The 26,915-nt window shown below is 58.3% G+C and overlaps 1 protein-coding gene across 1 annotated transcript in view; it reads right to left on the bottom strand.

The window, feature by feature from the left end:
• Positions 1-3,225: 3,225 nt before the first annotated feature.
• The window catches only part of ARHGAP35 (Rho GTPase activating protein 35), a 76,681-nt gene continuing 52,991 nt past the window's right edge, over positions 3,226-26,915 (bottom strand). The window contains exons 4-7 of the mRNA XM_046682787.1: positions 17,191-17,268; positions 15,462-15,593; positions 8,384-8,489; positions 3,226-7,571 (exon numbers count right to left, since the gene is read on the bottom strand). Coding sequence (XP_046538743.1) covers positions 7,214-7,571; positions 8,384-8,489; positions 15,462-15,593; positions 17,191-17,268 — 674 coding nt within the window. The 3' untranslated portion in view covers positions 3,226-7,213. The remainder of the gene's footprint in view (positions 7,572-8,383; positions 8,490-15,461; positions 15,594-17,190; positions 17,269-26,915) is intronic.

Here is a 26,915-nt window from a genome sequence, read left to right on the forward strand (position 1 = left end):
TCTCCCCTTTCACTGGCCCGCTCCGGTCTCACCCGCCATCGCAGCCCTCCCCCGATTCCTGGCTTCCTCTGACCCATTTCTCCTTTGCCTCAGGCTTCAATATGGCTCAGCACTGTTACTGAGTCTGTTTTTACCTAAAATTTTGATCTTTTTTTTGGTACTCATTTTGATTTTTAAAACACGGATTGCGATGAAACATTTTTATCCGGATCACTGAGGTTTTTTTGTGTCCCCTTAAAATTTGTACCCAGGGTGAGTGGGCCCCCGTTCTGCTGCAATGTCATCAGCTCCCTGACCAGGCTAACCCCCAGACCCACCTCCTCCTCATCTCCTCATCTGTGCCTGACGCGAGGGCCTCTGTCCATTTCTTTGCCTGCTACTCTGTCTGTCCCAGCTGTGTCCCGGGCACACTCCTTCCATAGCAAAGGAGTCCCTCTGGGTCTGGGGTAGGGTGGGAGGGTTTTGAGAGGAGGAACTGAAATCTGAAGGTTAAGGAGGGAGCGAGCGAGGAGGGGTGGGTAGGGGAGAGGACAGTGCCCAGGGGGGCAAGGCAGGTGTAACAGTGCAGACGGCCTGAGGCAGGCAGGCAGGCCCTCGGGGAGTCGGAAGGCCGGCACGCAGGGTGCGATGGGAGGCTCCCCGGGAGGTCCTCACAGGGCCTGCTGAAGAGCCTGGGCTTTTCTCTAAGGGCTCTGGGGAGCTCTGGAAGGTGTTAAGGGAGGGGTGACACGCCAGGTCCATTTTGAAAAGCTCCCTCTGGCTGCCACAGGGAGATGGAAGGGAGGGGTGAGACTGGACCCTGGGAGGCTGGGGCACATGTCTGGGTGAAGTTCACCAGGATGGTGGCAGGGCACGGGGAAGAGAGTGGTGGCGTTGGATGGCTATGTGGAAGATGAATCGGAAATTGGAGGTGGGTCGGGTTGATGGCAAAGGGAGGGGGCCCCCCCGAGGCCTCCAAGGTCTCTGTTTGTGGGGGACCGTGGGGCGTGAACAGGTGTGGAGAAAGGGGTCAGGAGTTTGGCCGTGGGTGTGTCACACTGGTGCCACCAGGTGGAGTGTCACAGGCAGGTGGACATGAGTGTGGCACTTGGACTGGCGGCCTGGCCTGGAGAGTCACATGGGAGAGGTGAGTTACAGACGGAGACTCAACCAGGGCAAGGTTGAGAGCATCACGTTCTGCAAACCGAGGGACACCTCGTCCAAGGCATCCTGGGAGGACAGATCGGGGAGCCACAGGCCCTGCCCCCAAAAAGCCCCGGACTTGGGTGAATGGTGCCTGAAAGGTACAAGTATACAAGTACACAGAACTTGAACAGCAAGAACTAGAGACAAAGACTGATTTATGTCAGCACACACACAGTGCCAACTGTATACCGTAGAGATGTTTTTAAAAGTGACCAAAGCTGAAACATTCATGGGGCATCACATAAACCCCCAGCGCAGGCGAATAGCGGACTCTGGGCGAATCAACGTGTGGAAGGGTCAGGGGAGAACCTCCAGGGAAAACCAGCCTTGAAGGACAGGCAAGGGTCTGAGGGGCAGAGCTGAGCTCAGGGGCGTGTGGATCACAGGAATCCCAGGCAGAGGGAACGTTCAAGCAGCACGAAGCAATCGAGAGCATTCACAGAATGAGAATCCAACTGTGACCGACGCTGAACATCTGGAGCAGCACGAGGGGGCAGGTTGGACCTAGAGGGCGCGGTTTCTGCATGGATCAGAGCCTGGGCCACAGTGGGCGCCCATTCGAGTGACTGCCCAGCGAGAAGCCAGCTCGTCGGTCAGCAGTGGTGGCCTGGAGGTGTGTGCAGGCCCGAGCACTGCGGGAATGTCCTCATCGATGAGTCACGTCTGCCACGGGAAAGAGGGGAGAGGCACCTTAAATGTTGTCTGGTTCCCATCCCCGCCCTAGGTAACAAGAAGGCAGGTCTTCCTTCTGGAGTAACTTTGGGGTATGAAGATGGACCGGAAGGGGCAAGACCGAGGGCAGGGAGGACACTGAGGGTGCGGGTGTCCCCGAGGCCAGTGAGCTGGAGTTAGGGCCTGTGCCTGAAGGGAGGCGGTGGGAAGAGGAACGGCCCGGCTGCCAGTGGACCTGGGGCCCTGGGAGGAGCCGGGAGGAGGGGCAGGGATGGGGCAGATCCAGGCTTCTCTGGGGGGCCGCCAACCTCCCCGCCAGGCCATGGCCTCAGTGAAGGTGCAGCGAGGCTGGGTCTCCAGGGCGGACTCCCAGCACCACTGGTGTGGCCTCAGACAACGGGGGTGTGTGTGTAAGAGAGAAAGGGAAGGACAGGGGCTGCCACTTTCAGCGTCCCCCGGGCCCGCTGGGTGCCTCCAGCCGTGGGTGTGCAGGATGCTTTGGGAACGAGCTCAAGTAGCCTTGAACGCAGGGACACCGTCCTTCTTGGGAAAGAGGCCACTCTGCTGGAGGAGGGGAGAGACGGCGTGTGGAGGGTGAGGGGGCGACTGGCCAGCCTGGGCCAGCGGTGGAAGGTGCCAGCAGCTCCCCAGACCAGCTCAGCCGGGGCCGCCTCCTGGGCTCTCTGGACCCCGCCCCGTGGCCAGAGAACCAACTCCTCCTGCTTGATGGTCACTGGCCACTGCCTCTGAGGATGAGCTGGCGGGCCCCCTGGCCGAGGGGCAGGAGCCCAGCCTGGTGGCCACACCCACAGGTGCTGGGGCCCAGGTGGAGGGGCCGCCTTCATTTCTCTCAGGTGTGGTTTTTTACAAGATTGATTTATTAACTATGATACATATCACATAAGGCCTTTTCAGTTTTTTACACCATTCCCATTGAGACAAGTACAATACTCTGTAGCAAATACATGATTTTAAAAAACAAAACCAAACAAAAACACCTCTGTCGGAGATGCCTCAGCCTTCGATGGCGGCTGACCATGCACTAATCAGGTTCGAGGCTCGAAAACCCACGACGTGTTCAAAGAAAAGTCTGGAAATTAAGCAAACATTCCTAACACCAACTAGAGGATGTCCTGGTTAAAGCCCCTAAGATACAAAGGAATAGCTGTTAGACTTTCTTTACAGACAGTTCTCCACTTTTGCTGCGAAACAGAACTGGGGCACACGGCCGGACTAACACATCTCAATACCATTAATATGCTTTTGTTTTTCTCAGGAAACTCAAAATATTTGTTAATTCAACATATATAAAGATCATTTAACATGTGAAAATACAAGTACCAGAAAAATAAGCTGGCAGCAGCACTATTCCAAATTTTCAAACAGGTTTTATTCCCATACAATTCAGAGACATCTTCTTCAATGTACACAGGGCACAGGACTCCTTCCGCCAACAATAACTTAGGCCCTGTCTAGACGGCACCGAAGTGTGACGCCACTGCCGGGGAGCTGCCCCTCCGGGAGCCAGGGCAGGCAGCCAGCTGAGGGTTCCCAGGGGAGGGGTCCCCCCGGGACAGCGACGGCAGGCCCGACCCTGTGAGCCCGGCCTTGAGCCCCGGGAGCCAAGCAGCCTTTCCCCTCACACCTCCCCCTCGGCTGTGATCCCCGGCAGTCCTGGGTGTGATTTAGGTTTCCGGCATACGCGACTCAGTCTGTCCCTTCACCTAAGCACACACGAGCGGCTTGAACCTGCCAAGCGATAGGAGTGACGGCAACTCCTCCGTGCACTGTCTGCGGACTCAGCCGTGTTTGGGAGCAGGCGCTGGGACTGTCCCCAGCAGATGTCAGAGGCTCTGGCCTCTGGGCCCATTCCCGCGCTCCACGGCCTGCCACGCCCCCAGCAGGGGGACTGTGGAGCGAGGGCACCTGCTCCCCCAGCACCCACCCAAGTCCCCAGAGCCGCCTCCTCTTGGAAAAGCAGCGCTGACTGAGCAGAGCCCTCCGCAGCAGGGGCGCCAGCTCCTGGCCACTGTCCAGGACTCTCTGCAGACCCTGCCGAAGCAGCGTGGCTCCCCTCCCAGGAGGCGGCGGGGGGGGGGGGGGCGCACAGGTGGAGGTGACTTGTTTTTATGAATGTTGCAGCTTGTTTCCAAGTTTCAGGGCTGAGCTAGATGCCCCACGGCCGCAAGGCCCGCAGACCTCCAACCAGTGCCCAGAAACGGGGGTGAGGGACCCCTTCCAGCTGCTCCTGTGATGTCACCCAACGTCCACCCTGGCAAAGGCAAAGAGTATGCCAGAGGAATCTCACCCGGTGGCAGGCTTCCTGCCTTAGGCAGGACACATCGAGGTGGCCGAGGTGCGGAACGGCAGTCCACCTCACGCCGCCAAGGGCAGGGAGGAACACATCGAGGAACGCAGGGAGAAGAGAGCCCCGTGGGACACTCAAGAGGGGACAGCCCAGAACCAGGGCCACTCACTAGCCACGCCTCCTGACCTGGCAGCCTCCCTCCGTGGAAGGCACTGGTGTCACAAACCCAGAGCCAGCCCCCACCAACAACCGTGTCTGCACTGGCGGACGTAGAGACCGCGCAGGGAGGGCAGGGCCGGGCACACCACACTTCGCCGTGGCCTGGAGCAGCCCCACGCCCGTGGCCTGCTCTGAGAACTGCGGTGCGGCTCCCGGAGACCCAGCTGTGAAAGCGCTTGCCAGAGCGTAACCGCAGGACGAACGTGCGGGCAGGCAGCCTGTCCTGACACTCGCCCAGGCTCTCCCATTTGGTCCGAATGCTGACCCCCCACCTGGAAGCTGAAGCCCAGGGCCGCCACCAGTGGCACAGCCAACTCAGAAGAGCGGAGAGCTGCCCTCCAGCCTGAGTCAGCCTGGAGAAGAGAAGAAGCTGCAGAGCTGGCAGAGAAAGGAGAAACAAGAGGGCCCCGGGCTCTGGCCACTGCAGCTCCTTCGGGGCATGAGCCAGCGACCCCGCCTGCACCCCTTTACGCCCTGGCAGGACTGCAGCTGCCCACGAGGGCTGGCGCAGGCACTGCTGGGCCAGAGGCCACCTGGGGAAGCCTGGTTTCCAATACTTCCGCACAGGCAAGAGCGCCAAGCACAGGGGTCCCCTCTCCCTTCCAACACAGCCAGCAAAGCCACCCACCCTCCACTCTCATCTGTGTCGTCTCAGGGCTGGGGGCGCGGGAGGATCCTGGTGCAGAGCTGAGGTTGCAAGCGGCAGCGTGGGGGGCGTGGCCTGGGGAGCCAGTGGGAGGGAACCGGGCCACCTCAAATGAAGGACAGTGGTCCCAGGCCACCCCCACCATCTTGAAGAGCTGACTGGGAGCGAGTGACTGTGTCCTTGAGAAAGGCTGAGATTACGTCAATGGAGGACTTTCCTCTGAGGCTCGGACTCAGAGCTGGGGAGAGGGAGCGCCAGAGAACCAGGGCTGTGACCGCAGGCAAGATGGCCCAAGCATCATCTTCCAGCCCGGGCTGCCACGGGCAGCAGGCCCGAGCCAGCAGGAGAGAAAACAGCGCCTCATGAGACAGTGACACGCCCTCCTGTACCTTGGCTCCATCTCTGACGTGCATTCTTACAAAAGGGGTAAGACGGGAGGGGACGGAGGATTTCGTTTCCCAAGCACCTGATTCTGCAATAGGACAGGAAGGCAGCCGCCCACCCAGGGGAGGGCAGGGCTGGCCGGCAGGAAGGGTTTGGGGGGCAGGGATGGTTCCGAGGCGCCTCCCACATTGTCAGGCCCCTGGCTGAAGTGCCCCGGGCCTCCTCAGACATAGCATGGGGGCTGCTTCTTAAAGTGCAAAGAGACCTGCGGGGCTGAGCGGCGTGCGGGGCCTCCAGCCCGTGCCCCGACGTCAGGTACCTTAGTGTTAGGCTGCTCGGTGCAGAGGCCGGGCTGGCAACCAGCGTGGGGGCGACCACCATCTGCAGCAGCCTCAGCAGGGTCGCTGTGTTTAGGGGGCAGGGGTGGGGCACGAGAAGGGTTCTCCCAGGGGCCAGTGCAAAGGCCAAGAAGCTCCGGGGAAAGCCACTGCCCAGGGAAAGGTGGCAGGGAGGCCACGGAGGGGCAAAGGGCGCAGTGCCCTCCTCGTGACTCTGACAGTCATTAGCTCCTGATGGGCACCAGCAGACAGCAGACTTCAGTTTCCCCCACACTGCCCACTTCCCAACAGCCCTGCTAGCGGCATTTGACAGCGCAGGAGGCAAACGATTCCATGTCAACACCGACCCCGAGTGTAGGCCAGCGCCCTCCAGCTGCCCCTCCCTCCCGGGCGAGCCCCTCCACGCACACGCATGCACGCAGTAGTGTTTCCACAGCACTGTAGTGTGTTCCAGGGCAGACCAGGGTCCGGGCTGGTCTGGCGGTCTCCCAGCCTTTCCCACCGAAGGCTCAAAGCAGCTCATTGGGGAAAGGGGTGTCTGGTGATGGGACATAAGTGGGACCCCCCAGCTCTCAGGCACCCGCCCCCACATCCCTGTTCTGCTGCCACAAAGACAAAGACCACCTTCCACCTGTTTGCCTCTCAGAGAGGGAGGAGAACCGAGTCTTGAGGTCTGTAGTGTCTTCCTTTTTCTTCTTTAGCTCAGCGGAGGGTTCTCTCCTTTTTCTTCCAGTGTTCCTTTGTTTAAAGGGAAGGCCTCCCCGAAGACTATGTGTGTGTGGGGGGGTGTCGAGGGGAAGCTGCACCCGCTCTCTTGGTCCAGGCACAAGGCGACCCTCCCTCTGTTCTGATCTGCCAGGCAAACGCCCTCAGCATTGTACCCTGGGGTGGCAGAGCCTCGGCTGACGTGTTCCCAAGGAGGGTGCTACACAGGCTGCAGCCCGCAGCTGGGAGGAGGGTGCAGACACGGAAGGCGGGGAGACAGACGAGCCAGGCGGGCAGTGTTCTCCTCAGGGGCTGCAGCCCTGCCCTGGGGTGGCCCGAACCTCGGCCCCTCCGCCTCCCTCTGCGGAGGCTGCGCCATTTCAGCAGCGGGCAGCCACCCTGAGGCTGGTGTGTGCAGACAGGCGGGCAGGTGGGGAGGCGGTCCAGAGAGCAGTGAGCATGTGGACGGCCACTGGGGCCGCTGCCTGGCCAGTTCAGTCCCCAGAGGGGTCCTAGTCAAAGGGCAGGGCCCCCTGGCCACTGCCTGTGGCCAGCCCCGGGCTCAGGGCCCTGACAGGCCAGCCGATGGTGGACTGCTGGCTGGTGCTACCGCTGAGGTCTTCAGGAGGCGACAGGGGAGAGGGGACCCCTCCCTGCCCCTGCCCCTGCCCCACGGAACCTCGTTTTGTTCAAGGCCAAATGCCACCCCATCAAAGAGAGAAGACGGAGCCCCCTGCAGCCCCAGGCCTCGGCGGCTCACAGCGTGTGTTCGGCTTGAAGCTGGGAGGGGAGCAGCGGCTGCATCGGGGACTGGGGGGTGGGTGGAGGGGACTGGGGCGGCGACGGCTGGCCGGCGACAGGTGTGGAAGTGAGGAGCGGCCCGGTGGGAGCCCCGGCGGAGGGGGAGCTGGGCGCGGCGCCGGGCGGCTCGGCGATGGGCCGGTTGTGGAAGAAGAAGGGGCACTGCTGGATGAAGAGCTCGATGATGGTCTGGTAGGTGCGCGTGGCCGTGAGCGCGTCCATGGTGCTGAAGTCGGGCCGCATCAGGGTGGGCCAGAAGCAGATGGACAGGTTCTCACTGGTCATGAGATTCACCTTGTTGTTGTGGCTGACCCTGCAGGCGACAGCAAACGCGTGCTCAGAGCCCTGATGCGGCGGGCCCGGCTGAGGCCCCATGCCAGCCGGGCCCCTGTACCGCCCCACACGCGCACGCAGCCACTGTCACCCCAGCTGCTCTTCCTGCCTGCTGCCCCACAGCCTGCAAACAGAAAAGGCCAGGCGCAGCTCGCTGCGGCCCCGGCCCCGCCCTCTGCTGCAGCCTCTCCACCCAGCAGAGCCCGAGGAGCGGCTCTGAGACCCGGGCTCACGGGAGGCCCCCGGCCCCGGGGGAGGATGGACCGCCTCAGGGCCTCTCACCCAGACCACAGAGGAGTGGCTATGCTCTGGCTGTGCAGAGAGAGGCAGCGTGCATGTCCCCAGCCACAGCTCCTTCAGACACCACTTTGCCAAGAGAGGAATCGGTTTACCTGAAAACACACCTCTTCTGTGTGTGACTAAGTCTGGGAGATGTCAGTTCACAGGCCTCCTGCCCACCGCCCTGCACACACTTGCCTGGTCGCTGCTCTGCTCCACAGGCCCTGCCTGGGCCCCGTGTGCTGTCACACCCCAGTCGGGAGACGTGAACACTGGAGAGAGGACTCAGGGCACACCTGGGGCCATGGAGGCCCCTCAGACAGAACGAGGACGGAAACCTGAGGACGCCCCTCGGCGAGCCAGACGCACCCGCAGCGATGGGGTGGACCAGCACCTGGCAGGCCAGGGCCCATCCCGTGGCTGGGCTGAGCCAGCGGCCTCGTCCTACTGCCACCTGGCCCTGGCTGGCGCCTTCCGCAGGAGAGGAGACCACGGCCAAGGCCTGCAGCGTACCTGTTGAGGTGCGAGATGACGTACTTGAAGACTTCGTGGTTCTCCTTCGGAAACTTCTTGAGCACCTCCTTGAGGGCATGCAGCTTCTGCTCCCGGTCGTTGATTTCTGAGGAGAGGGAAACCAAAGACTTGCACGGCCACTGCCGGCGGGTGTTCTGGGCCTCAGAGCAGATCCTGGTCCGGGGCAGAGGGTCACAGCAGGGGTCTGGCGGCCCCTGGAGGGTGCGCTCTGTGTTGGACCTTCTCTGAGGGCAGCCCTGGGCTCTTGGACAGGGCCATCCTCCTTCCTTCCCCCAAGTCTGTGCCCAAGGCCGGCACCTGGCAGTGGCACAGGCCCAGGGGCCAGGCGTACCTCTGGGTCCCAGGCCCCTGCTGAAGGGGAGCACTGTGCGCCTGGGCTTCCTGGCCCCCACCCTCAAGACTCCACGCTGCAGAGGGACTCCACCATAAAGAACACCATTCTTTGCTCATCGGGTTGCCCCTGGAGACAGGCGCCCCAATGCAGAAAGCCTGCCTGCTTCCTGACCAGACGCGAGAGCGCCGCCACCCACCCACGCCAACAGACTGTCTAGGGAGGAGTTTGTCACAAGACCAGGGCTCTGTCCTTTTGCTAGAGTCCCAGAGACCCTCCCCACATCTCCCTCTCGGAGGGGCTGACGGAAACAGTGGGGGAATTCTTATGCAGTCCACCAAAGGGACTACGCACCCCTTCCCCCACTACTGCCCACACTTTGCCCATCAGGGAATCCTAACGTCCCGGGAGAGCGAAAACAAGCGAACCCAAAAGACACGCTCCATCCAGGCCAGGCCTGGTTCAGCTGGTCCTCAGCATCCCACGAGGCAGGGGCCGTTACTGCCCCATTTCAAGGACAGGACTCTGAGGCCCAGTGAGGCTGCAGAGCTGGGAATCACACTCCGTCCGACTGGCCATGGGCTCTGAGCAAGGCCAGCTGTGCTCCCTGGGGTCCTGGCTCCCCTTGGCCGGGAGAGGGGGCCCGGGCTAGGGAGGCAAAAATGGTCGAGAGCCCACCTGGAACCAGCTGGCCAAGACAGCTTTCTCTGAGCATGGGGTTTTCCTCACGGCTACTTGTCGGAACGGAAGGCCATCTCTAGGACTCCAGGGCTCAGAAACCCACAGGAGGGCCCCATGACGAGACGGCAGCTATGCCACTAATGGCTGTGGGGGTGGGTGGACAGGTCCCTAACTGGTTTGGTGGTGTGGGCTCCTTGGGGATGGATGAGAGCGCTGGGCCCTCTGCCCACAGACAGACTGTGCACACATCTGCTGACGGCTCCTGGAGGCTCAGACTCCCCAAGCCCATGTATTCTAGGAAGCCTGTGCCCTCCGAGTTAAGAGCCTCTGCGGTAGGTGACCATGTGTCTAGAAAGTCAGGCCGGGAAGTGCGTGAGGAGCCCGGCTTGAGCTGGACTTGGAAGGACAGACGAGTGCAGATGGCTGGGGAGGGGTGGGGAGGTCCGGCAAGGGCTTGGCTGGGAGGAAGCGTTGTGTGGTGGTCCAGAACCCAAAGCCGACCCACACAGTCCTGGGTACGAATCCTGTCTGTGACACCAGTCAGCCAAGTGACACACCTGAGCGTCAGTCTCCTTGCCTGCGAAAGGGGCTGATGACAGCGCCTCCCCCTCCCTCCCTTGGTGACTCCACACTGTGAGATGAAGCGCTCACCCAGACACACAACAAGAGCCCGGGAGGCAGTCTGACTCGCAGGGAACTGGTGGAAGGGAGGCTGCGAAGATGGGTGGGGACAGAGCTATCGAGAGCTTGTGCTGGAAGGTTAATGAGCTGACACTGGTTGACTTTTTTGACTTGAAAAAAAACAGTGTTTGGTAACATGTGTCTGTTAGAAAATGACTAAAAAGCCCACAGGAACTAATTACATGGGGCCATTATCAGCTTCATTTCTCTGAACCCAAGATTTATTTTAAGGGCTCAACCTCAAGGGCACACTTTCTCTCTAGCCTTGAATTTGAGAACCCTTTACTGTTAAGTTTCAATGAAAAGTTCACCTAAAAACAGCAGCGCGCGCCCGGGCGGAGGCGCTGGTCCCGAGACAGCGGAGTATGTGCCTAGAGGCTCACTCCAGCTCAGGCCTCCCGGCACCCACATGGCGCATCCGCAGCGGCCTGTGCCCTCCTCGGGCTCTCAACCGCAGCCGCCCGGCTGGCCGCCCGGTGGAGGCAGGAAGAGGGCTGGCGAGGCCGCAGCCGCCCGGGATGCCCTCTCCTTCCTGTCCGCTGAGCAGCAAGGAGGGCTGCTTCCTCTGCCTCTTCCGCGGCGGGGGGGGGGGGGGGGGGGGGGGAGCGCGGAGGGAGATCGGCCCGGTGTGACAGTCACCCAGGGACCCTCCTCGGGACGCCAGCCTCCCGCCCATGGAGCACGTGGACGCAGTGCCTAACAAGGACGGAGACGTCCACCGCCTGGTGCTCTCCCCCTTTCTCCCGCCAGCTGTGTGGTGCAGGGGCTCCTGCGCCCCGAGGAGCATCCGGAGTTTGGCGAGAGGAGGAGGTATGCCACGGAGAGCAGCAGAAAGCCTCCCCGTGCAGAGCGGGCCCAGCGTCTGTCCCCATCTTGTGAGCGTCCTTCTGAGACTCGTTCACCTCCTCCTTTGTGCAAGCAGAGCCCCACCTGCCTGGAGGGACCTTCCCCGGGCTCAGGCTGGCAGCCTCTGCGCAGTGGCCGTGACACTGATTTCTCCCCTCTGGCCGGGGCTGCAACACTGGCAACACACCCTCACAGTCGCTCTCTGTGCAGCCCTTGCTACACAGCCGAGAGCAGGTAGGGCCAGGCTCACCCCACATGCTGGCTGAGAAAACCTGCTCAGGGCAACCCCAAGGACACGAGCTGGGGAGGGGACAGAGGCTGGGCACCAGGCTGTCCCCCAGCTCCACACGCCGCCCAGGATCGCTGGCCTTCCACCACGCTGCAGAGCCGGCTCCAACCTCACCGACCCTGTCTGAAAGGCAGAGGGCACCAGGCCTCGGGCCTCCCCCAAGGATACACCATCCCTTTTTTTTTTTTGAGGAAGATTAGCCCTGAGCTAACTACTGCCAATCCTCCTCTTTTTGCTGAGGAAGACTGGCCCTGAGCTAACATCCATGCCCATCTTCCTCTACTTTATATGTGGGATGCCTACCACAGCATGGCTTGCCAAGCGGTGCCATGTCCGCACCAGGGATCCGAAACGGCGAACCCTGGGCCGCTGAAGCGGAATGTGCGCACTTAACCACTGTGCCACCAGGCCGGCCCAAACACACCATACTTTTCAAATTAGATCTCACTCAGCTGAGACAGCAAAACAGGTTCAGGAGAGGCATTCTGCGGCCAGCCGAACCAAGATGCAGTCTGGACACAGACCAGGCAGTTTAGACCTGAGGCCTCAAGAACTTAGAGGGAAGAGGAGAGAGCTAGAGGCCACCGGGGACATAGAGGCTGGCTCGCCACACCCGTTATGGCCTACAGATAAACCAAGGCTCAAAGAAGTCAGAATACCGGTCCAAGGTCACAAAAATTGGTGTCAGGGAGCCTGACCCAAACCCTATTCTTGCCCTGGCTGTGCCACTCTGCGACCATCTTTAGCACCCAGGCTGTGAGCCAGGCTCCAGGCTGGGACCTGCTGCCGCCCAACTCAGGGCCCAGGGTAAAACCCCCATGGCCTTCGACCACCTCGCACACCTGCACCGCCAGGAAGGGAAACACCCGGCTCGGGGTCACAGCCCTCAGTGGTGTGTGCAGGCCCCAACTCTCCCTCGGTGGGGGGGATGCCTCCCAGGCTGTCACTCTGCTGGACCCAGAACGGAGGACCTCAGGTGTCCTCCTGGAGGCGTGACATTGCAGTAACCTGCTCAATGTCTCCTATTCCACCAGACCGAGGCAGGGACTGCCCCCGTGTCTGTCCCTGTCCCACACAGGGCCCGGCATGTGCTGGGAGGTGAGGAATAGCCCTGGGCCCTTAAGCAGCTATCTGGCAGAAAAGAGGCAGCAGGATCCCTGAGCAGCAAAGCCGGCGACCTTGCAGGGCCGGCACTGATGCTCTCCAGCCCCGAGGTGGCTCATGTGTGAGGGCAAGGGTGAGATGGCAAGCTGGCCTCCGGAACCACTCTGGGCCACACATCCCCTTGACAATCTGAGAAGAGCTCTGGCCCTCTCCACAGGCTAAAACGCACACATACAACCTTATATGCAGTAACGGGGGCTGACGGGGCCCTGGAACCAAAGGTCCTTAGGCTCAGAAGCTCCGGATATGACAGAGCCAGCTCTAGGAGGCGTTCCAGCACAAAGACAGGGGACAGGGCCTGGCTGCAGCGGAGGGAATTGAGAGAGGAGGCGGTGGGGTCGGGGGGTGTTGTGAGGGGAAAAGATGCGGGGAATAACTGACGGTACTTCTGGAAGGCCGGGGCGAGGCACGAGGACGAGACGGAAGGTTCACAGCCTTCCCCTCTGCTTCCTGAGATGCCGGTCCTACCTGAGGCCACCCCTGCAGGCAGGACCTGAGGGTCTGGTGCCACCCCTTCCACGAAGCCCTCCCCCTCAGTCCCTGCTCCCTGCGCGTTCCGTGCTGCCCGCTCCGCCTGCAGGTACCGGCACCAGGGAGGCCAGGGACAAGGGCTCAGCACAGGAGGCCGCGCCCCAGCTGGCCGCGCCCCAGCAGCGAGGCTACGGCTGCTGCTCTGTCCACTTCCGAGTCTCCCTCACGTCACCGTGAACGTAGCAGGAAGATAACGGGTGAAAAATCACAAAAATTTTCCTTTGTGGGCGCATTTTCAGTAATGTTCAATGTTGTGAAATCTGGAGCTAACAAAACAATTTGATAGCGACCTTGATATTTGCTGTGATGGACCCGAAACCATTTCCAAGGCCTGAACACACGCACACACAACAGCTCTTAGGTATTAAGTGGAAAGAGCTGGGCAAGTTGACGTTGCCATGGAAACCCTGCCAGGCTGGGAACAGCTACTGGGGGCTGGAGGACCTTCCTTGCATAACGACCCTCAACACTAACTTTCGCACTGCTAGGCTGGGGCCTGCTCAGTGAAACGCACCCCGTGATACACATGGCCCCACTCGTCACTCAAACGCCTTGGCCGTGAGGGATGCTCTGCCAGCGAGGTACACTCCCCCTGCCGCCAGGTTCAAGCCGCGGAGCCCCAGCTAAGCAGCCTGGGGCACAGGAAGCACACAATGGGAAGAGGAAGTGGAAACTGCCCGCCCTCTTCCAGGCTGCAGGAGAAGCCGGCAGCTCCCTTCCTCAGCAGCGGAGGCTGGGGAGCTGCTGTGGAAGGTGGGGAGCTGATCCCCATCAATGACACCTCCCTCTCCCCACCCCTCCAGGAAACAAGGAGATGCTATGTCAGCAGTTCCCGCAGAAACAATGGGAGGCCGTGGGGTGCCGGGCCGCCACCAGCCTCTAGATGGCGCCAAGTCATGACAAATGCTGACAGGAAGGCTCGGGCCTCCAGCAGGTGGGCCAGCCCACACCTTCTCTTCTACCTTGCGTCCGAGGCATGCTAGGAGGAAAGCAAGCCTGCTCCAGACGGAGGTCTGCTCTGTGTTTCACATCTGGGCAGGCCTGGAGCCTGCTGGAGAAGGGACCGAAGGGAGGGCCTCTCTCTCTGGACGGAGGATCAGAGCAGAAGCCGGCACCTGTCCCCACCCCGACTCATCTGGGGAACTCTGACTCCTGTCTCCAGAAGGCAGATGGGAAAGAAGGCCAGGCAACCCAGTGACAGTCCTAGAACTCCGTGCTTCCCCCATCCCTGGAGGTCTTAGGTAAGGTTAGGAGCCGTGCACAATTTCAACCCACCGAGTGCGTGGGTAACACGAGGCAAAGGGGTCCTCCCGGTGGTGGAAACACACCCCATGCAGAGGTGGCCCGGAGGCCCCGCAGCCCGCAGCAGCCAGGCTCTGACGAGCACCTCCACAGTTCAGGGACGGCCTGCTGGCAGCACCTCCATCTCGCGAACCCACTAAGAGCCCGTGACCCAGGACTCACAGCCCCATGGACTCGTGACCTCCCCTGTCTCTGCCCACCCTGTCAGCTTTGTGAGTGAACCGTGTTGCTTCAATCTCCCTCTTTTGAGTTGGACAGTGACAACATGAGACCAAAGTCCTGTGGCCCACGGCACACAGCTCCCTTTCCTCTCCCCCACCGCCCTGGCCGCTGGCAGACACACCCTCTTGCAGCTGCATAGCAGCGGCTGCTTCCGGGGGTCTTGGCCCACCAGCGGTGCAAATCGGGAAGGCTGCCTTTGGCTGACAAGGGAGAAAGTGCTAGACGGTGGGAAGCGCCCAAGTCAGGCCCGCTGCAGCAGTACACAAAGTGCAGGAAAGACTGCCCAGTGGGAAGGCTCCCAACTGGGTGGACAAATGCCTCTTGAGAGAGGCGGGCCAGGGTGGAAACAGCTGTCATGGAAGGCGAGATGGCACGCAAAGGTGGCCATGGCAAGCAGAGGTGCTAACTTGCTGCAGCCCAAGTGATCCTATGTCCAGGGCCCCTGGAGCTGTCCCTCTGCCTCCAGAGGCTGCCTGGCCCCAGACCCCGTGCCAACTTCCTTACAAGAGAGAGGAGAAAAGAGGGGCAAGAGGGGAGAGGAAAGTGACCCGAAACGCTCAAGAGGGGTTCCAGCCTTGCCTCCAGGCCGCTCCTATCCACATCCCGCACACAGCAGGACGGGTAGTACCTGGAGGAAACGAGGGGTTGGGGAAGGCTCCACTGGCCATGCTTACACCATGAACAGCCAAGAAGCAGGGACTTGACCCAAGTCTGACCCCCAAATCAGGCTCTTCACTCCTGGAGTTCGGGAGGAGCCCGCCACTCTCTTGATGGAGCCCTCAGGGAAGCACTGTGGCCGCGAAGCAGGGGCCTAGTATGCCAAGTCCTTTGGCGTTTACCTGTTGGTTCTCTTTCCTTACATCCTTTGAGCCTCAGCTCCAAGAGCCATGGAGCCTGCCGGCTGGGGGCAGGACCCATTCCCCTGGGGCTGCACCCCTCTCCCTCAGTGCGCCCAACAGAGTCCGTGCACGCTGCCGCGGCCTGAGAGCCAGGCGGCAGCCAGTACTCACTGTGCGCCTCCACCAGATCAATCTGCATGTTGTACGGGACCAGGGGGTCTGGCAGCTCTGAGAAAAAGCTCTTCATGGCACCTGCCACCGTGTTCACTGTGAAGTCCTTCTCCGCCAAGTCCAGGTTGTGGTCTGAAAGGAAGTTGGGAGAGTGAGGCCAGACCAATCAGAGCTGGGCAGAAGCAAAGGGAAAACTCAGCGCCCGGGGGAAGGCAGAGAAACCTCGAGGTGCCTGGGTGGCCGCCCAGGGCTGGCCTGGCGCCTGGGCAGAGACTTGGGTTATGACAGACTGCACGGGAGGGGGCACCCCCAGGCGCTGCTGAGAAAAGTTCTGAGATCCAGACAGAGGCTGCCACGCGCCGTCCCCGTCCAAGGCCACCCTCCGTGCAGAGGAGCTGCACTCCTTCCCTCCCAGTCCCCGGGTCTGGCGTGGATGTGCTTTTCCTCACACCCTCTCCACCACGGAAAAAAGGAGGGCGTGTTCCTAAAAGGCCGGCTCACTGTCCACAGCGGGTTATAAAAATGGTACCATCATGGAAGGAGGGCAAGCAGACTCGCTGTTCTCCCTCGGGCCCCTCCCAGCTATGACACCACTGACTTCGGTCTCCAACTTTTCCTTCATACTTTATTGTGTTCCTGATTTGTAAGAAACCATCCACTGACAGGGAGGAGCTGTCACCGGTGGGGGGTATAAACTGGGTTACAGACTCTCGTGTATATGCAAGCGCGTGGTCAAGTGCATGGCGATAACCTCGTTGTGACCTCCTGAATCCTCTCCCGTGAGATTAACAGGTGTTTCCCTCCTCTCGTGCGTCACCCCCTCCCACGGCTAGCAGAGACTGACCGTGGTGTCGCAGAGCGCTCTGGCCCTGGGGCCTGGGCGGGAGTCTGCTTCCTGCAGCTGCGCACTGGAAGCCGCCCTGTCCCGCGGGCCTGCACAGGCTGCCTGGCTTCTGGGCCAGGCTTGGTCCCCTCAGGCCCAGCTACAGGTGTGGCGGACCCTACCTCAGGCGACCTTCCTCTCTGGCCACTGACATCCGGGAACTGTTACTGCTTTGGTCATCTGCTTCTGGCATGGGCGGGGGTGACTTCTCCTCCACACCATGCTCAGTTCTAAGAGGCAGGGGCCTGGCCGCTGGGTTAGGGTGAAGCAGATCCGGCTGCTGACTCCAGGCCTCTCAAAGCCGAGCTGGCTAGGAGACGGGAGTCCCCGCCGAGAGCTGGGCTAACTCACCGGAGCTCAGCTGTGGGAGTCTGGGTCCCAAGGCTCAGCTAATCACAAACGTCCCCTCGCTGTGTTTCTCTTGTGCAGGGACTTTGTGAGGAAGGTAGTCATGGTTGCGGGTACTCCGGGGGCCCCAGCAAAAGAGAACTGTCACCTGACTTTGATACCACGCGTCTGCAGTCATGCCTGCATGGCCCAGGCCCCGGGAAGCAAAGCTCTTGCGTGGAGAATGCGGCACACGCCAGTGTGACCTGGGACAGTGCTGTGGGCTGCTTGGCGGGGATGATGCTCCGCGTGCTGACAGGCCCGCCCCCTCCTCTGTGGGGGTGTGACCATGGAGGCAAGGCTAACCCGGCCAGACGCTTGCTCTTCCTCAGTCCCCAAGCCAGCACCTCTTGGCCTGGGGGGCGTGGGGCAGGAGCAGCCCCGAGGCCCCCAGAGCGCAAGTGCAGCTCCCGCCCTGACCGGCTCCAGCCTCTGACGCTGGCAGGGCTGTGGCCTTACCTTGGTCGAACTGCCTCTGCAGACTCTCCATCTCGGACTTGTTCCCGCTCACCCGGTAGATGCCTTCGGTGCTCAGTCCTGGGGAGACACAAGCAGGCTCTTGGGCGCAGGAAGCGGAGAGCAGAGGGCGGGAGGCCCGGCCCCGAGGAAGGTGACCGCTTCCAGAGGCACCCACCGTGCGACGGGGCTGCGCGCCCTGCTTTTCCTCGATGCTTCAAGCCACTTTCCCCCATTTTCTTCTTCAGTTAAAAATTTTAAAATACTTGTTTTTTTGTAAAAGTTACAATAATATAGAAGAACATCAGCCAAAGATAACTTTTGTCTATATTTTGATGTATACTCTTAAATTTTAATTTTTTAAACAAAATGGAGATAATACTTTTAACCCACTCTTTTTACTTACAAAGTACGTTGTAAATTCACTTTCATCATTAAATAGTCTTATTCTTTACAACATGATTTTAAAGACATCAAAGTATATAATAACTTTAAAAATAGTCCCATTGTTAATCATTTAGGTTTTTCCAAGTTTTCACTGTTAGAAATAACCTATATTATGTATTTTGGATTGTAGTAAGTTTACCAGATTTGGGCAGTGTGCATTTCTTTGTGAATTTTCTATTCACGCTCTTGTTCATGTTCCTATAGGAGCGGTTTTTCTCATTTTATACTCTTCCTATTCCTACATCAGATATCCTCTATTTCTTCCTTATTTTTTAATATTTTTTTTTTTTTTTAGATTTAACTTCGTGATTCTTCTGGAACTTGCTTGGAGGACAAGTGTTAGGTAGGGAAAAAAATACTAAAATTCAATCAAATAATACAGAAGAATGGGGCTGGCTCCATAGCCGAGTGGTTAAGTTTGCGTGCTCCTCTTCAGTGGCCCAGAAGTTCACCCGTTCAGATCCTGGGCATGGGCATGGCACCGCTCACCAAGCCATGCTGTGGCAGTGTCCCACACAGAAGAGCTAAAGTGACCTATAACTAGGATATAAAACTATGTACTGGGGCTTGCGGAAGAAAAAAAAAGGAGCAAGATTGGCAACAAATGTTAGCCCAGGGCCAATCTTCCTTACGAAAAAGCATACTTAAAATATATATATACACAAGGGCTGGCCTGTGGCTGAGTAGTTAAGTTCACAAGCTCCGCTTCGGCAGCCCAGGGTTTCGCTGGTTCGGATCCTGGGCATGGACATGGCACCGCTCGTCAGGCCACACTGAGGTGGTGTCCCATATGGCACAACTAGAAGGACCCACAACTAAAGAATATACAACTACGTACTGGGGAGATTTTGGGAGAAAAAGCAGGTGGACCTAAAATATATATATATATATATATATGTGTATAAGAATATAAAGCATCAAGTGAGAGACTGACACCCTGCACCCTCCACTCCCGCCCTCGGCAGAGAGTGCTGTTCAGCCTGGAGTGGATTCCAAGCGCTGCTGACCGACCCCGTCTCTTGTCTTGGGGAAGAAAAGCCCACTGTTGCACCCCCTGGGTTACAGTCTAAAGGACAGTGAAGTCATCGTGAAAACAAGACAGGATCTCATGGCCAAACCAACGCTGGGTCCCTTCTGAAGACTGTGGCTCTGGGCAGCTCGGGTTAGCCAAAGGGGCACTGAGGCGGTGCCCGGAGCTACCACTGAGCACCAGAAGGCGGTGTGGGCAGCGCAGAGAGGACCAGGCCCTGACGTCCGTTAGCAGGCTCCTGAGCGCCAAGCGTCTCAAAGCCAGTTATCACTGTCACTGCTGCCTCTGGAGAGGCACTCATCAGGCGAGATGAGAACAGTCAGCCTGTTTCCGGGGCCTCGGATTGGTGGCAGGTGAACTTTGAAAACCATCCCAGCAAATCATCAATTCCCTCTTAAACACCATTAACTGCACACGCCTTTCACCCCACAGCAAAGGGGTTAACGGATCACCTGGACACCCTACCGTGTGATGCCCAGCCACAGAGGAGCCGCCATCATTGCACTGCCCAAGAAGTGTAGACCCTTCCCAAGCCGGGGCCCCAGGTGCACCCTGGCTCAGCGGTGCCCTTCCTGCTGCCCTCCCTTTGGGGGTGGCCATTTCCTGAGCGGTCACTATGCTGTGCACTGGGCTAGGTGCTTTCTTGCATCCATTCACCACTCACTCATTTTTTAAATGAATGATGATGCCATCGAATCCTCAGCCCCTTATGGCAGGAGCTACCGGATAGAGAGAGAATACAGATGAAAAGCAAGGTTCAGAGAGGTGAAGTCCTTGCCCCAAACTGCACAGCTGATAAGAGGCAGAGTGGCCTACGCCCACAGTCAGAGGTCAGGACTGGAGCCCGCTCAGCACCCCTACTCAGTAATTCTACAACGGTCTCTTTGCTCAGTGACTTTTCTAAACGGTTCTCAGACATGTTTAAATTTTCTATCTAGTTCGCATTTCGGGTAACACATGTCGCACACTTCCACATGAACTCATCCACATTTGGCAAGCCCTGAGCATGTGTCAGCAGGCTCGAGCCTTCACCCAGGTTGAAAAAATGACTATTTCCTGTATGCTCTTCCCTTTACCTGATATCAGCCTTCTCTGAGACAAAAAGAAAACAATGCTACAAGTGAAGTGGCAGGAGCTTAGAAAGCCCTTGATAAAGCAGCAGGGCCCAGTTCCTGAGCGCCGGCGCAGGAGGCGCGCTCTGACTGCAGGTCCCCCAGCCTCACGCCGTCCGTCACCTTCTGGCAACCCTGACCCTCGGCGTGGACGGCGGGGTCCTCTGCACTGTCTCCTGATGACCGCCTGCCCCGGCATCCCCGGGTGGAAGACAAAGGGCAGATGAGCTCCCTGGGACTGATCAGAGGTGTGGGCCTGCTGACACCTCACCAGATGACGATCACAAAAATGCAAGCATGTGAAAGCGCAAGGCCAGCTCCAGAGCGCCAATTCATCATCAACTTAGTATTTCCTGTAATCTGGATGCATGTTTATTTTACGAAATCCCGCTTCAAAATAGCAATTCTGCCGCTGCCCTGCACAACACCACAGCATAATTTAGGAAGGTGTCATTTGCTTGGCCAGCACAATTTTTTCACAACTACTAATTAGACATCAATTAAATGAAAACAAAACCTTAGAGCAGACTGCAAACCCTACAACGGCTGCTAGTGAAACAGGGCGAGCACCGCAGGTGAGAACCAGGCCGCCTGACGGCACACGCGCAGCTTGCCAAGGAGCCGAGCACAGCGCAGGGGGAGGGCTGGGGGCCTGCAGCAGGCCGCCGGGCAGAGACGCTGGACTCTCAGGGGTGTGCGTCCTGAGACCCACGGCCCTACACAGAAGCAGTCGGGGGCGACCCTGGCTCACGCCTGCCAACAGAAAGCCAAGTCCTTACCGACAGTAACCGCAAACCACACTCTCTACCCCACGCCCACGAGCCCAGCTGAGAAAGTTCTGACCGTAAACTCTGAGGCCTCTCTAGCCATCAGAACTCTCCCAAGATCCACCGCCAAAGCAGGGGCCTGGCTACAGCTCTTTTCTCTTCCTTTTTTTAAAAAAGCCCTGCTGGTTTCAAAATCTTCTCTGTTTCAGTTACTTTGGGAATGGAACAAGAGAAAGTTCAGAATGGCCAAGGTCACTATCTTCAAAGATCTGGTCAAGCGCCACGGAGGACAATCTTGTTCCAACAGCTCGAGGACAGAGGCACGACTAAGAATGGGAATTCAGGAGGGCAACATTCTCTCAATGTGTAAGATGACTATGAAGAGCGGCGGCGTCATTCGGCAGAACGGCCAAAGCTGGTGACCTTGCTCCTCCCCTGAGAGCCCTCTGGGAGCTGTCTGGCAAGATTAATACCTGGTGCAGGAAGATAGCTAACAACAACACCAAACCCTTTACTGTATGCTTACTGTGTGTGCGGCACACGAGAAGCGCTCACAAAGCATTCTGACGTGAGTTCTCACAGCCCCTTCAGAGAGGTTGTCACTAACCCCATTTTACACGCGGCAACGCAGAGGCTAAGAGGTTAAGGAACAAGGTCAGAGAGCTAGTGAGTTGCCATCTGAACCTCACCTGACTCTAGAACCTGCATTTTTCCTACTATGTCCTCAATCGCCAGCTCTCAAAATTGGGCAGGCATCAGAATGCCCTGGAGGGCTTGTTATAATACACGTTCCAGGGCTGGCTCCGGGGCCGAGCGGTTAAGTTCGCGCGCTCTGCTGCGGCGGCCTGGGGTTTCGCTGGTTTGGATCCTGGGCGCGGACATGGCACCACTCATCAGGCCACACTGAGGCGGTGTCCCACATGCCACAACTAGAAGGACCCACAACTAAAAATATATATGTACAACTATGTATTTAGGGGGCTTTGGGGAGAACAAGGAAAAATAAAATCTTAACAAAAAGAAAAGAATACAGGTTCCAGGGCCCTGCCCGTTGAGTCTGAGGCTGCTGGTTTGGGGTGGGGCCCAAGAACCTGCATTCCCACATGCCCCGGGGTGATCCTGATGCTGCTGGTCAAGGCAGCATGCTTGGAGAACTGCCACTCGAGAAGACAGCCCAGGCCTGAGGTGTCTCTGACTCCTGAATTCTATGACTCAGTAAAATCGGGGGCAATACACAAGGAAAAATAGGTGGCAGATACTTTAAACAAAGCCTTCCCCAAAAGTATTAAAATTGTTGCTTTTTCTATGTAAGCAAGAACTTCCGCATTATTTACATTTTGACCATGGCCATGTATGACTTTCACAAAAACATTAGAAACAGTCAAGAGAAAAGTAGAGACTTACTCTTTCTTTCGGTAAACATGTACTGAGCGCCCTCATGGCAGACAGGCTCCTTTACAGAGCTCTCAGGCGTCGTCTTCCTCAGCACTATTCTGGTGGGATAAGAAGGCTGGATGGCCCACAGTGCCAGCCACGAGGCGGTCCCCATGGCTGAGAACTGGCATATTTCACCCCGACTTCCAGTCGGAGCGGCTGCCGCTGGCCCCGACTCCCGAGAGATGCCTGCGGCACTTGGCAGGAGGGCACTAGGAAAATGGACGGGTGCCCCGCGGGAGCCCGGACAGCACGGGGAGAATCCCCCCCTGCCGTGGTGTGTCTGACTTCTGAAACGCCCACACAAGTTTCCACTCCTGGATCCCGAGCCCCGCTCCCCAGCGCCAGCGGCCCTGGCGGCCGTCTGTCCGCAGCCTGCCGGGTCAGGCTTCGCCTCAGCTCATCGCACCAGGACCCAGTTCCTTCTAAGTGTCCTTTCTAGCAACAAATCAATACTTCCTCCAAGACAAATTCTGACTTGTTTATTTTTTACTTTCTATATTTAGATACGAAAACTCAGCACTTTAGTCCTTTAAAAAAATTTTAATTGGTGCTGCCAAGTGCTCCAAATATCCTCACACCAGACAGGTCTCAGCTACTGAACAGTTTTTGCCGACTTTCCTGGAGGCTGCAAATACATCTAGTGGGCCAGTCCCCTTCTCGTTCATCCGTCCCCGAGCTGCGTCGCAGGCAGGCTAAGTTTCAGGCCAGCGCGATGCCGGGCACTCAGGGAGAGAAGGAGACCCGCGTAGGCAAGAAATCCAAATTGTCTTGAAGAGGGCTGGCCTCTGGGGAACTGCAGGAAGCTGTCCCGGCGGGTCCAATGCCAACGGTACATCCAGGGCCTTCTTTCGGGGATGGCAGGGCAGCACCCGCCTCGACGGAAGACCAAAGGGCTAGGGGGCAGCAGAGCGCCGAGGGGAGAGACAGGAGCAACTCGCTGGCTGGAAGGCTGGGCCGGGGCTCCACGTCCTCCCAGTACAACAGAGAAGCCTGCCCCGCCCCGGGGGGCGCATTTAAGATCTTAGCACAGGCTAAGGGGGCAGCCGGTACCCTAACGAGGGCAGTGGAAAGCAAGCTGGCGGGTGGAGGAGCACCGAACTGTGCTGTCAGGGAGCCCGGGGTTCGAGCCCTGCCTTCTTAGGCTGCTGCGGGAACGATGGGGAGCCCCCAGGCAAAGCCCCAGCAGAGCACCGGCCTCCTGTGCCTCCCCCCTGCCCTCTCAACAAGCCTCGACAGCAGCACCCGCCTTAGGCAGGGCCGTTTCTCAGGGCTTAGCCAAAACACGCCGGTCCGCAGAAAAATACTTACAAACACGAATGGGCTCTGACACTAGAGTGACCACAGGCTCTGTCTTAGAGCCTGCTGGGGGACAGGACAAGTCACTCCAGAGTCTTGGGTCCCTCATCAAAAATGGGGGTGTTGATTAATGACGCTGTTGAGACGTGGTGAATACTGAGATTACTTCTATGAAAGTAAATAATACAAATGGCTGGCACACTGAAATAATAAAGGCAATAAAATAATAATTTTGCTGAGGACTTACTATATACCAGGCACTTTTCTAAGCTCTTCACTAGAATTGTCAGTGAATCTGCCCAATAATTCCTTGAGGTAAATATTATTTTTATTCCCACTCTACAGACAGCAAATGAAGGCTCAGGGAGGCTAAGTCAGCTGCCCAAGGCTACAGAGCTGAGTAAACAAAGGGGACAGGATCTGAACGGGCTCACTCAGGTCTCTGTCTTAGATGATTGTGCTTCTAAATGTTATGCTCCTAAGTCCGACGTTCACCCCTGTTCCCTTCTCCCTTAAACGTTCTACGGAAGACACATCCTACAGACGCCAGATTCCTTCTGGGCTACACGGACTCCGATCGCCCTGTGTTCAGTCATCTGCACTCATCTCCTCACTCACACCCACTCAGTGTTCGTCTGTCCACTGGAGAGGGAGTGGGTAGAGCTGGAGACGAGGGCCGGGCCAGTGGCGCAGCGGTTAAGTGCGCACGTTCCGCTTCAGCGGCCCGGGGTTCCCCGGTTCGGATCCCGGGTACAGACATGGCACCACTTGGTAAAAGGCATGCCGTGGCAGCTGTCCCACGTATAAAATAGAGGGAAGATGGACACAGATGTTAGCTCAGGGCTGATCTTCCTCAAAAAAAAGAGCTGCAGACGAGGGGTCATCAGCCCCCCCAACCCCCTCGGCAGAAGGCAGCCAACGGGAGTGCCCTGCTCTCCCCCTGCGATGAAGGCCCGCTCCTGAGCACATCAGAGTCCCCATCCCTGTGGCTCCCTGTGCTGGAAGGGTTTTCTGGCTCTTCTGCTACTTGAACGCTAGTGTCGCTCTCGCCCCTCCAGAGCCCCTTTGTGAGCTGTCTTCCCTGGTAATTCCCCCGTCACTCAAGATCTGTTTCTGGCAATGCCAGACGCCCTTTCTCCCCACGACAGAGTGCCACTAACACTCTATTATGACTGCTTGACCAGTGCCAGCCCCACAACTAGGCGTGGTGGCTTTACAAATTTCTAGCATCACCATCCGTACACACAGCCACGCCATAAATCTCCAGGCTGAGGGGGAGGGAAAGGAGAGATCTGGGGGGAAGAGAGGAAAATATCACACCAGCTCTGGGGCATCATATGGCTCCAGCATCTGGCTGATCCTTGCTCAGCTACCCATGTATTTACTGTCATTAACTGTGAAAGAGGGCTTCTGGGCCCTGCTCGGAGCCAAACAAGGGGCTGGTTTTTTCCTGACTTTCAAGGAAATGCAAACCCCAATAGAGGTGCTTAAGAAAGCACACTGGCAAAGTGACCTCCAGGCCAGCCTAGAGTTGATGCAGCCCGGTACCGGCAGCCGGGATGGGAGGGCAGAGGAGTGTGACCCCTGATCGAGGGGAGCAGACTGCACTCTGCAGAGCGGCAGTGCGTGTTCAAAGCGAGGAGCAGCTGGGAGACCCTCCTGCCAACAACACGCGCGTCCTTTGGGCTCCGAGTGTGACTTCGCCAGCACACCCACGCAAGCCCCATGGCACAAGGGTGATGGCAGGTTGGCTCTGAAGAGAGCTGCTGCCACCATAGCGAGGGGTCTCCCTAGCTAAACAAAGAGCTCCCAACAAAGCAAGCGCCCCAGCCAGCACACACAGGTACAGTCACCCACTACCGCAGCTCCCCGCGCACGATGCCCAGTTCACACGCACGGCTGCCCCAGGGGAAAAGGCCCTGAGGTCACAGGCAGATTCCTCCCCAGAGATAATGAAGGCAGAGGTTGACTTCCTTCAGGTTCCTGATTCCCAACGAACCACGACAGCAACACAGATGTCACCAATCACAGCCTAGTGTCCTCCCGCTCCTAGTCTCTCTTCTTCACTAAGGAAGAGCACTTTCCACAGGTGAGAAGCCCAGAATCCTCTGGCAGAGAAGCTGACTGTGGTCCCCACTGGCCTACAATCCTTCCATTCTGCGTCTAGAATAAAATACCAACTTCTCCACACGTGGCCTGGGTGGCCTGCGTCACTAGGTGGCCTGCTGCCACCCCCCACCCCATTCACTCCAATCCCGCTGGCCTTCCAGGGCCTCAGAGCACGGGCCCCTTCCTGCCCCAGGGCCTTTCCACATGTTGATTCTTCTACTTATGCCTCCATTTTTGGCCGGCTAACCACTGCTCCCTCAGAGAGGACTCCCAGACCGAAATTAAGTTTTATGATAACAATAATCGCTGACATTTACTCAGTGCTTATCCTGAGGGCCAGGCACAAGGAGAAGCATTTTCCACGCATTATCTCAGCGACCCCTCATGACAAGTCTATGAGTTGGGTACGACCATTATTATTCCCATTTCACCACGGAAGAAACTGAGCCACATGGCAAACCCACAGCAGGGCTGCGATTCGAACCCAGGCACCCGGAGCCTCCTTAGTTTAACCCTCACACTCCACGGCCTCCATACTTCTCCTCCATAGCACTGGGCAAAATCTGAAAGTCACCGTACACTTGTGATTATTTGCTGAGTGCTGGTCCCCCCAGGAGCCCACGAGAGCAGGCAGGGTTTTCTGATTACCCTTCTGTGAACCTGGACCCTATCCGGAAACGGCATTCAGTATGCATTCATGGAAAGGAGGGAAGGAGGGATGAATGCTGGAAAATGAACGTGCGGCGCTTCTGTAGTCAAAGAGAGGGAGGAAGTGGACTCAAGCAGCTTGTTTTCCACCAGCCTGGTGCGTCAAGGCACACCGGCGGGCCTTCCCAGCCCACGTAATGAGGGAAAGAGAAAGCCTCAGGCTGGCCAGCATCCAGCAGGTGTCTCATAAACAAGCGCACACCCCCCACCTGCCGCCATGGACTGGCTGAGGGCCTCCTCCTCTCCTCCCCCTCTAGTGAGGTCACAGGACTCAGGACGCCCAGGATCTCACCAGAGTCGCTCATCTGCTGTTCTGTGTGTTCTCCCGATTTGGGCTGCTCACTCTTAGAGGGCAGAACCACAGTGTGGCTCTGGTTGGGATCTCTTACAAGAGGGCTGTGACACCCCTTTCCATAAGCTGGACAGAAACACACACACACACACACACACACACAAGGGGAGAGACAGTGAGGGACAAAGGGGCTCCCCAGGTAACAAGCGGACGGCAGCACCAGGCCAGCTCCACGAGGCCCAGAGGAGGCCCTGCAGCCAAGAGCGGGGGCTGTTCCCTGGGCCGCTCCGCCTGCTGTCCGGCCTGTCGGGGCAGACACAGTCTCCTCTCCTCTCAGCCTGCTAAGGGCAGGGCAGCCTGTCCGTCCAGGCCCCCGGCTGCCGAGGGAAAGTGCAACAGAACAGCCAGGCCCGGCAGGCCTGTCGGAGCTGTCTCTGGGATGTGGGCTTCCACCCAGACTATTTGTGTCTTGGATGGAAGGGCAGCATGACTCTGTGAAACGAGTCCTACTTCTCTTTGGCTGCTGGGCT

This window comes from Equus quagga, chromosome 13 (assembly GCF_021613505.1).
Source record: "Equus quagga isolate Etosha38 chromosome 13, UCLA_HA_Equagga_1.0, whole genome shotgun sequence".
Classification (NCBI taxonomy): domain Eukaryota; kingdom Metazoa; phylum Chordata; class Mammalia; order Perissodactyla; family Equidae; genus Equus; species Equus quagga.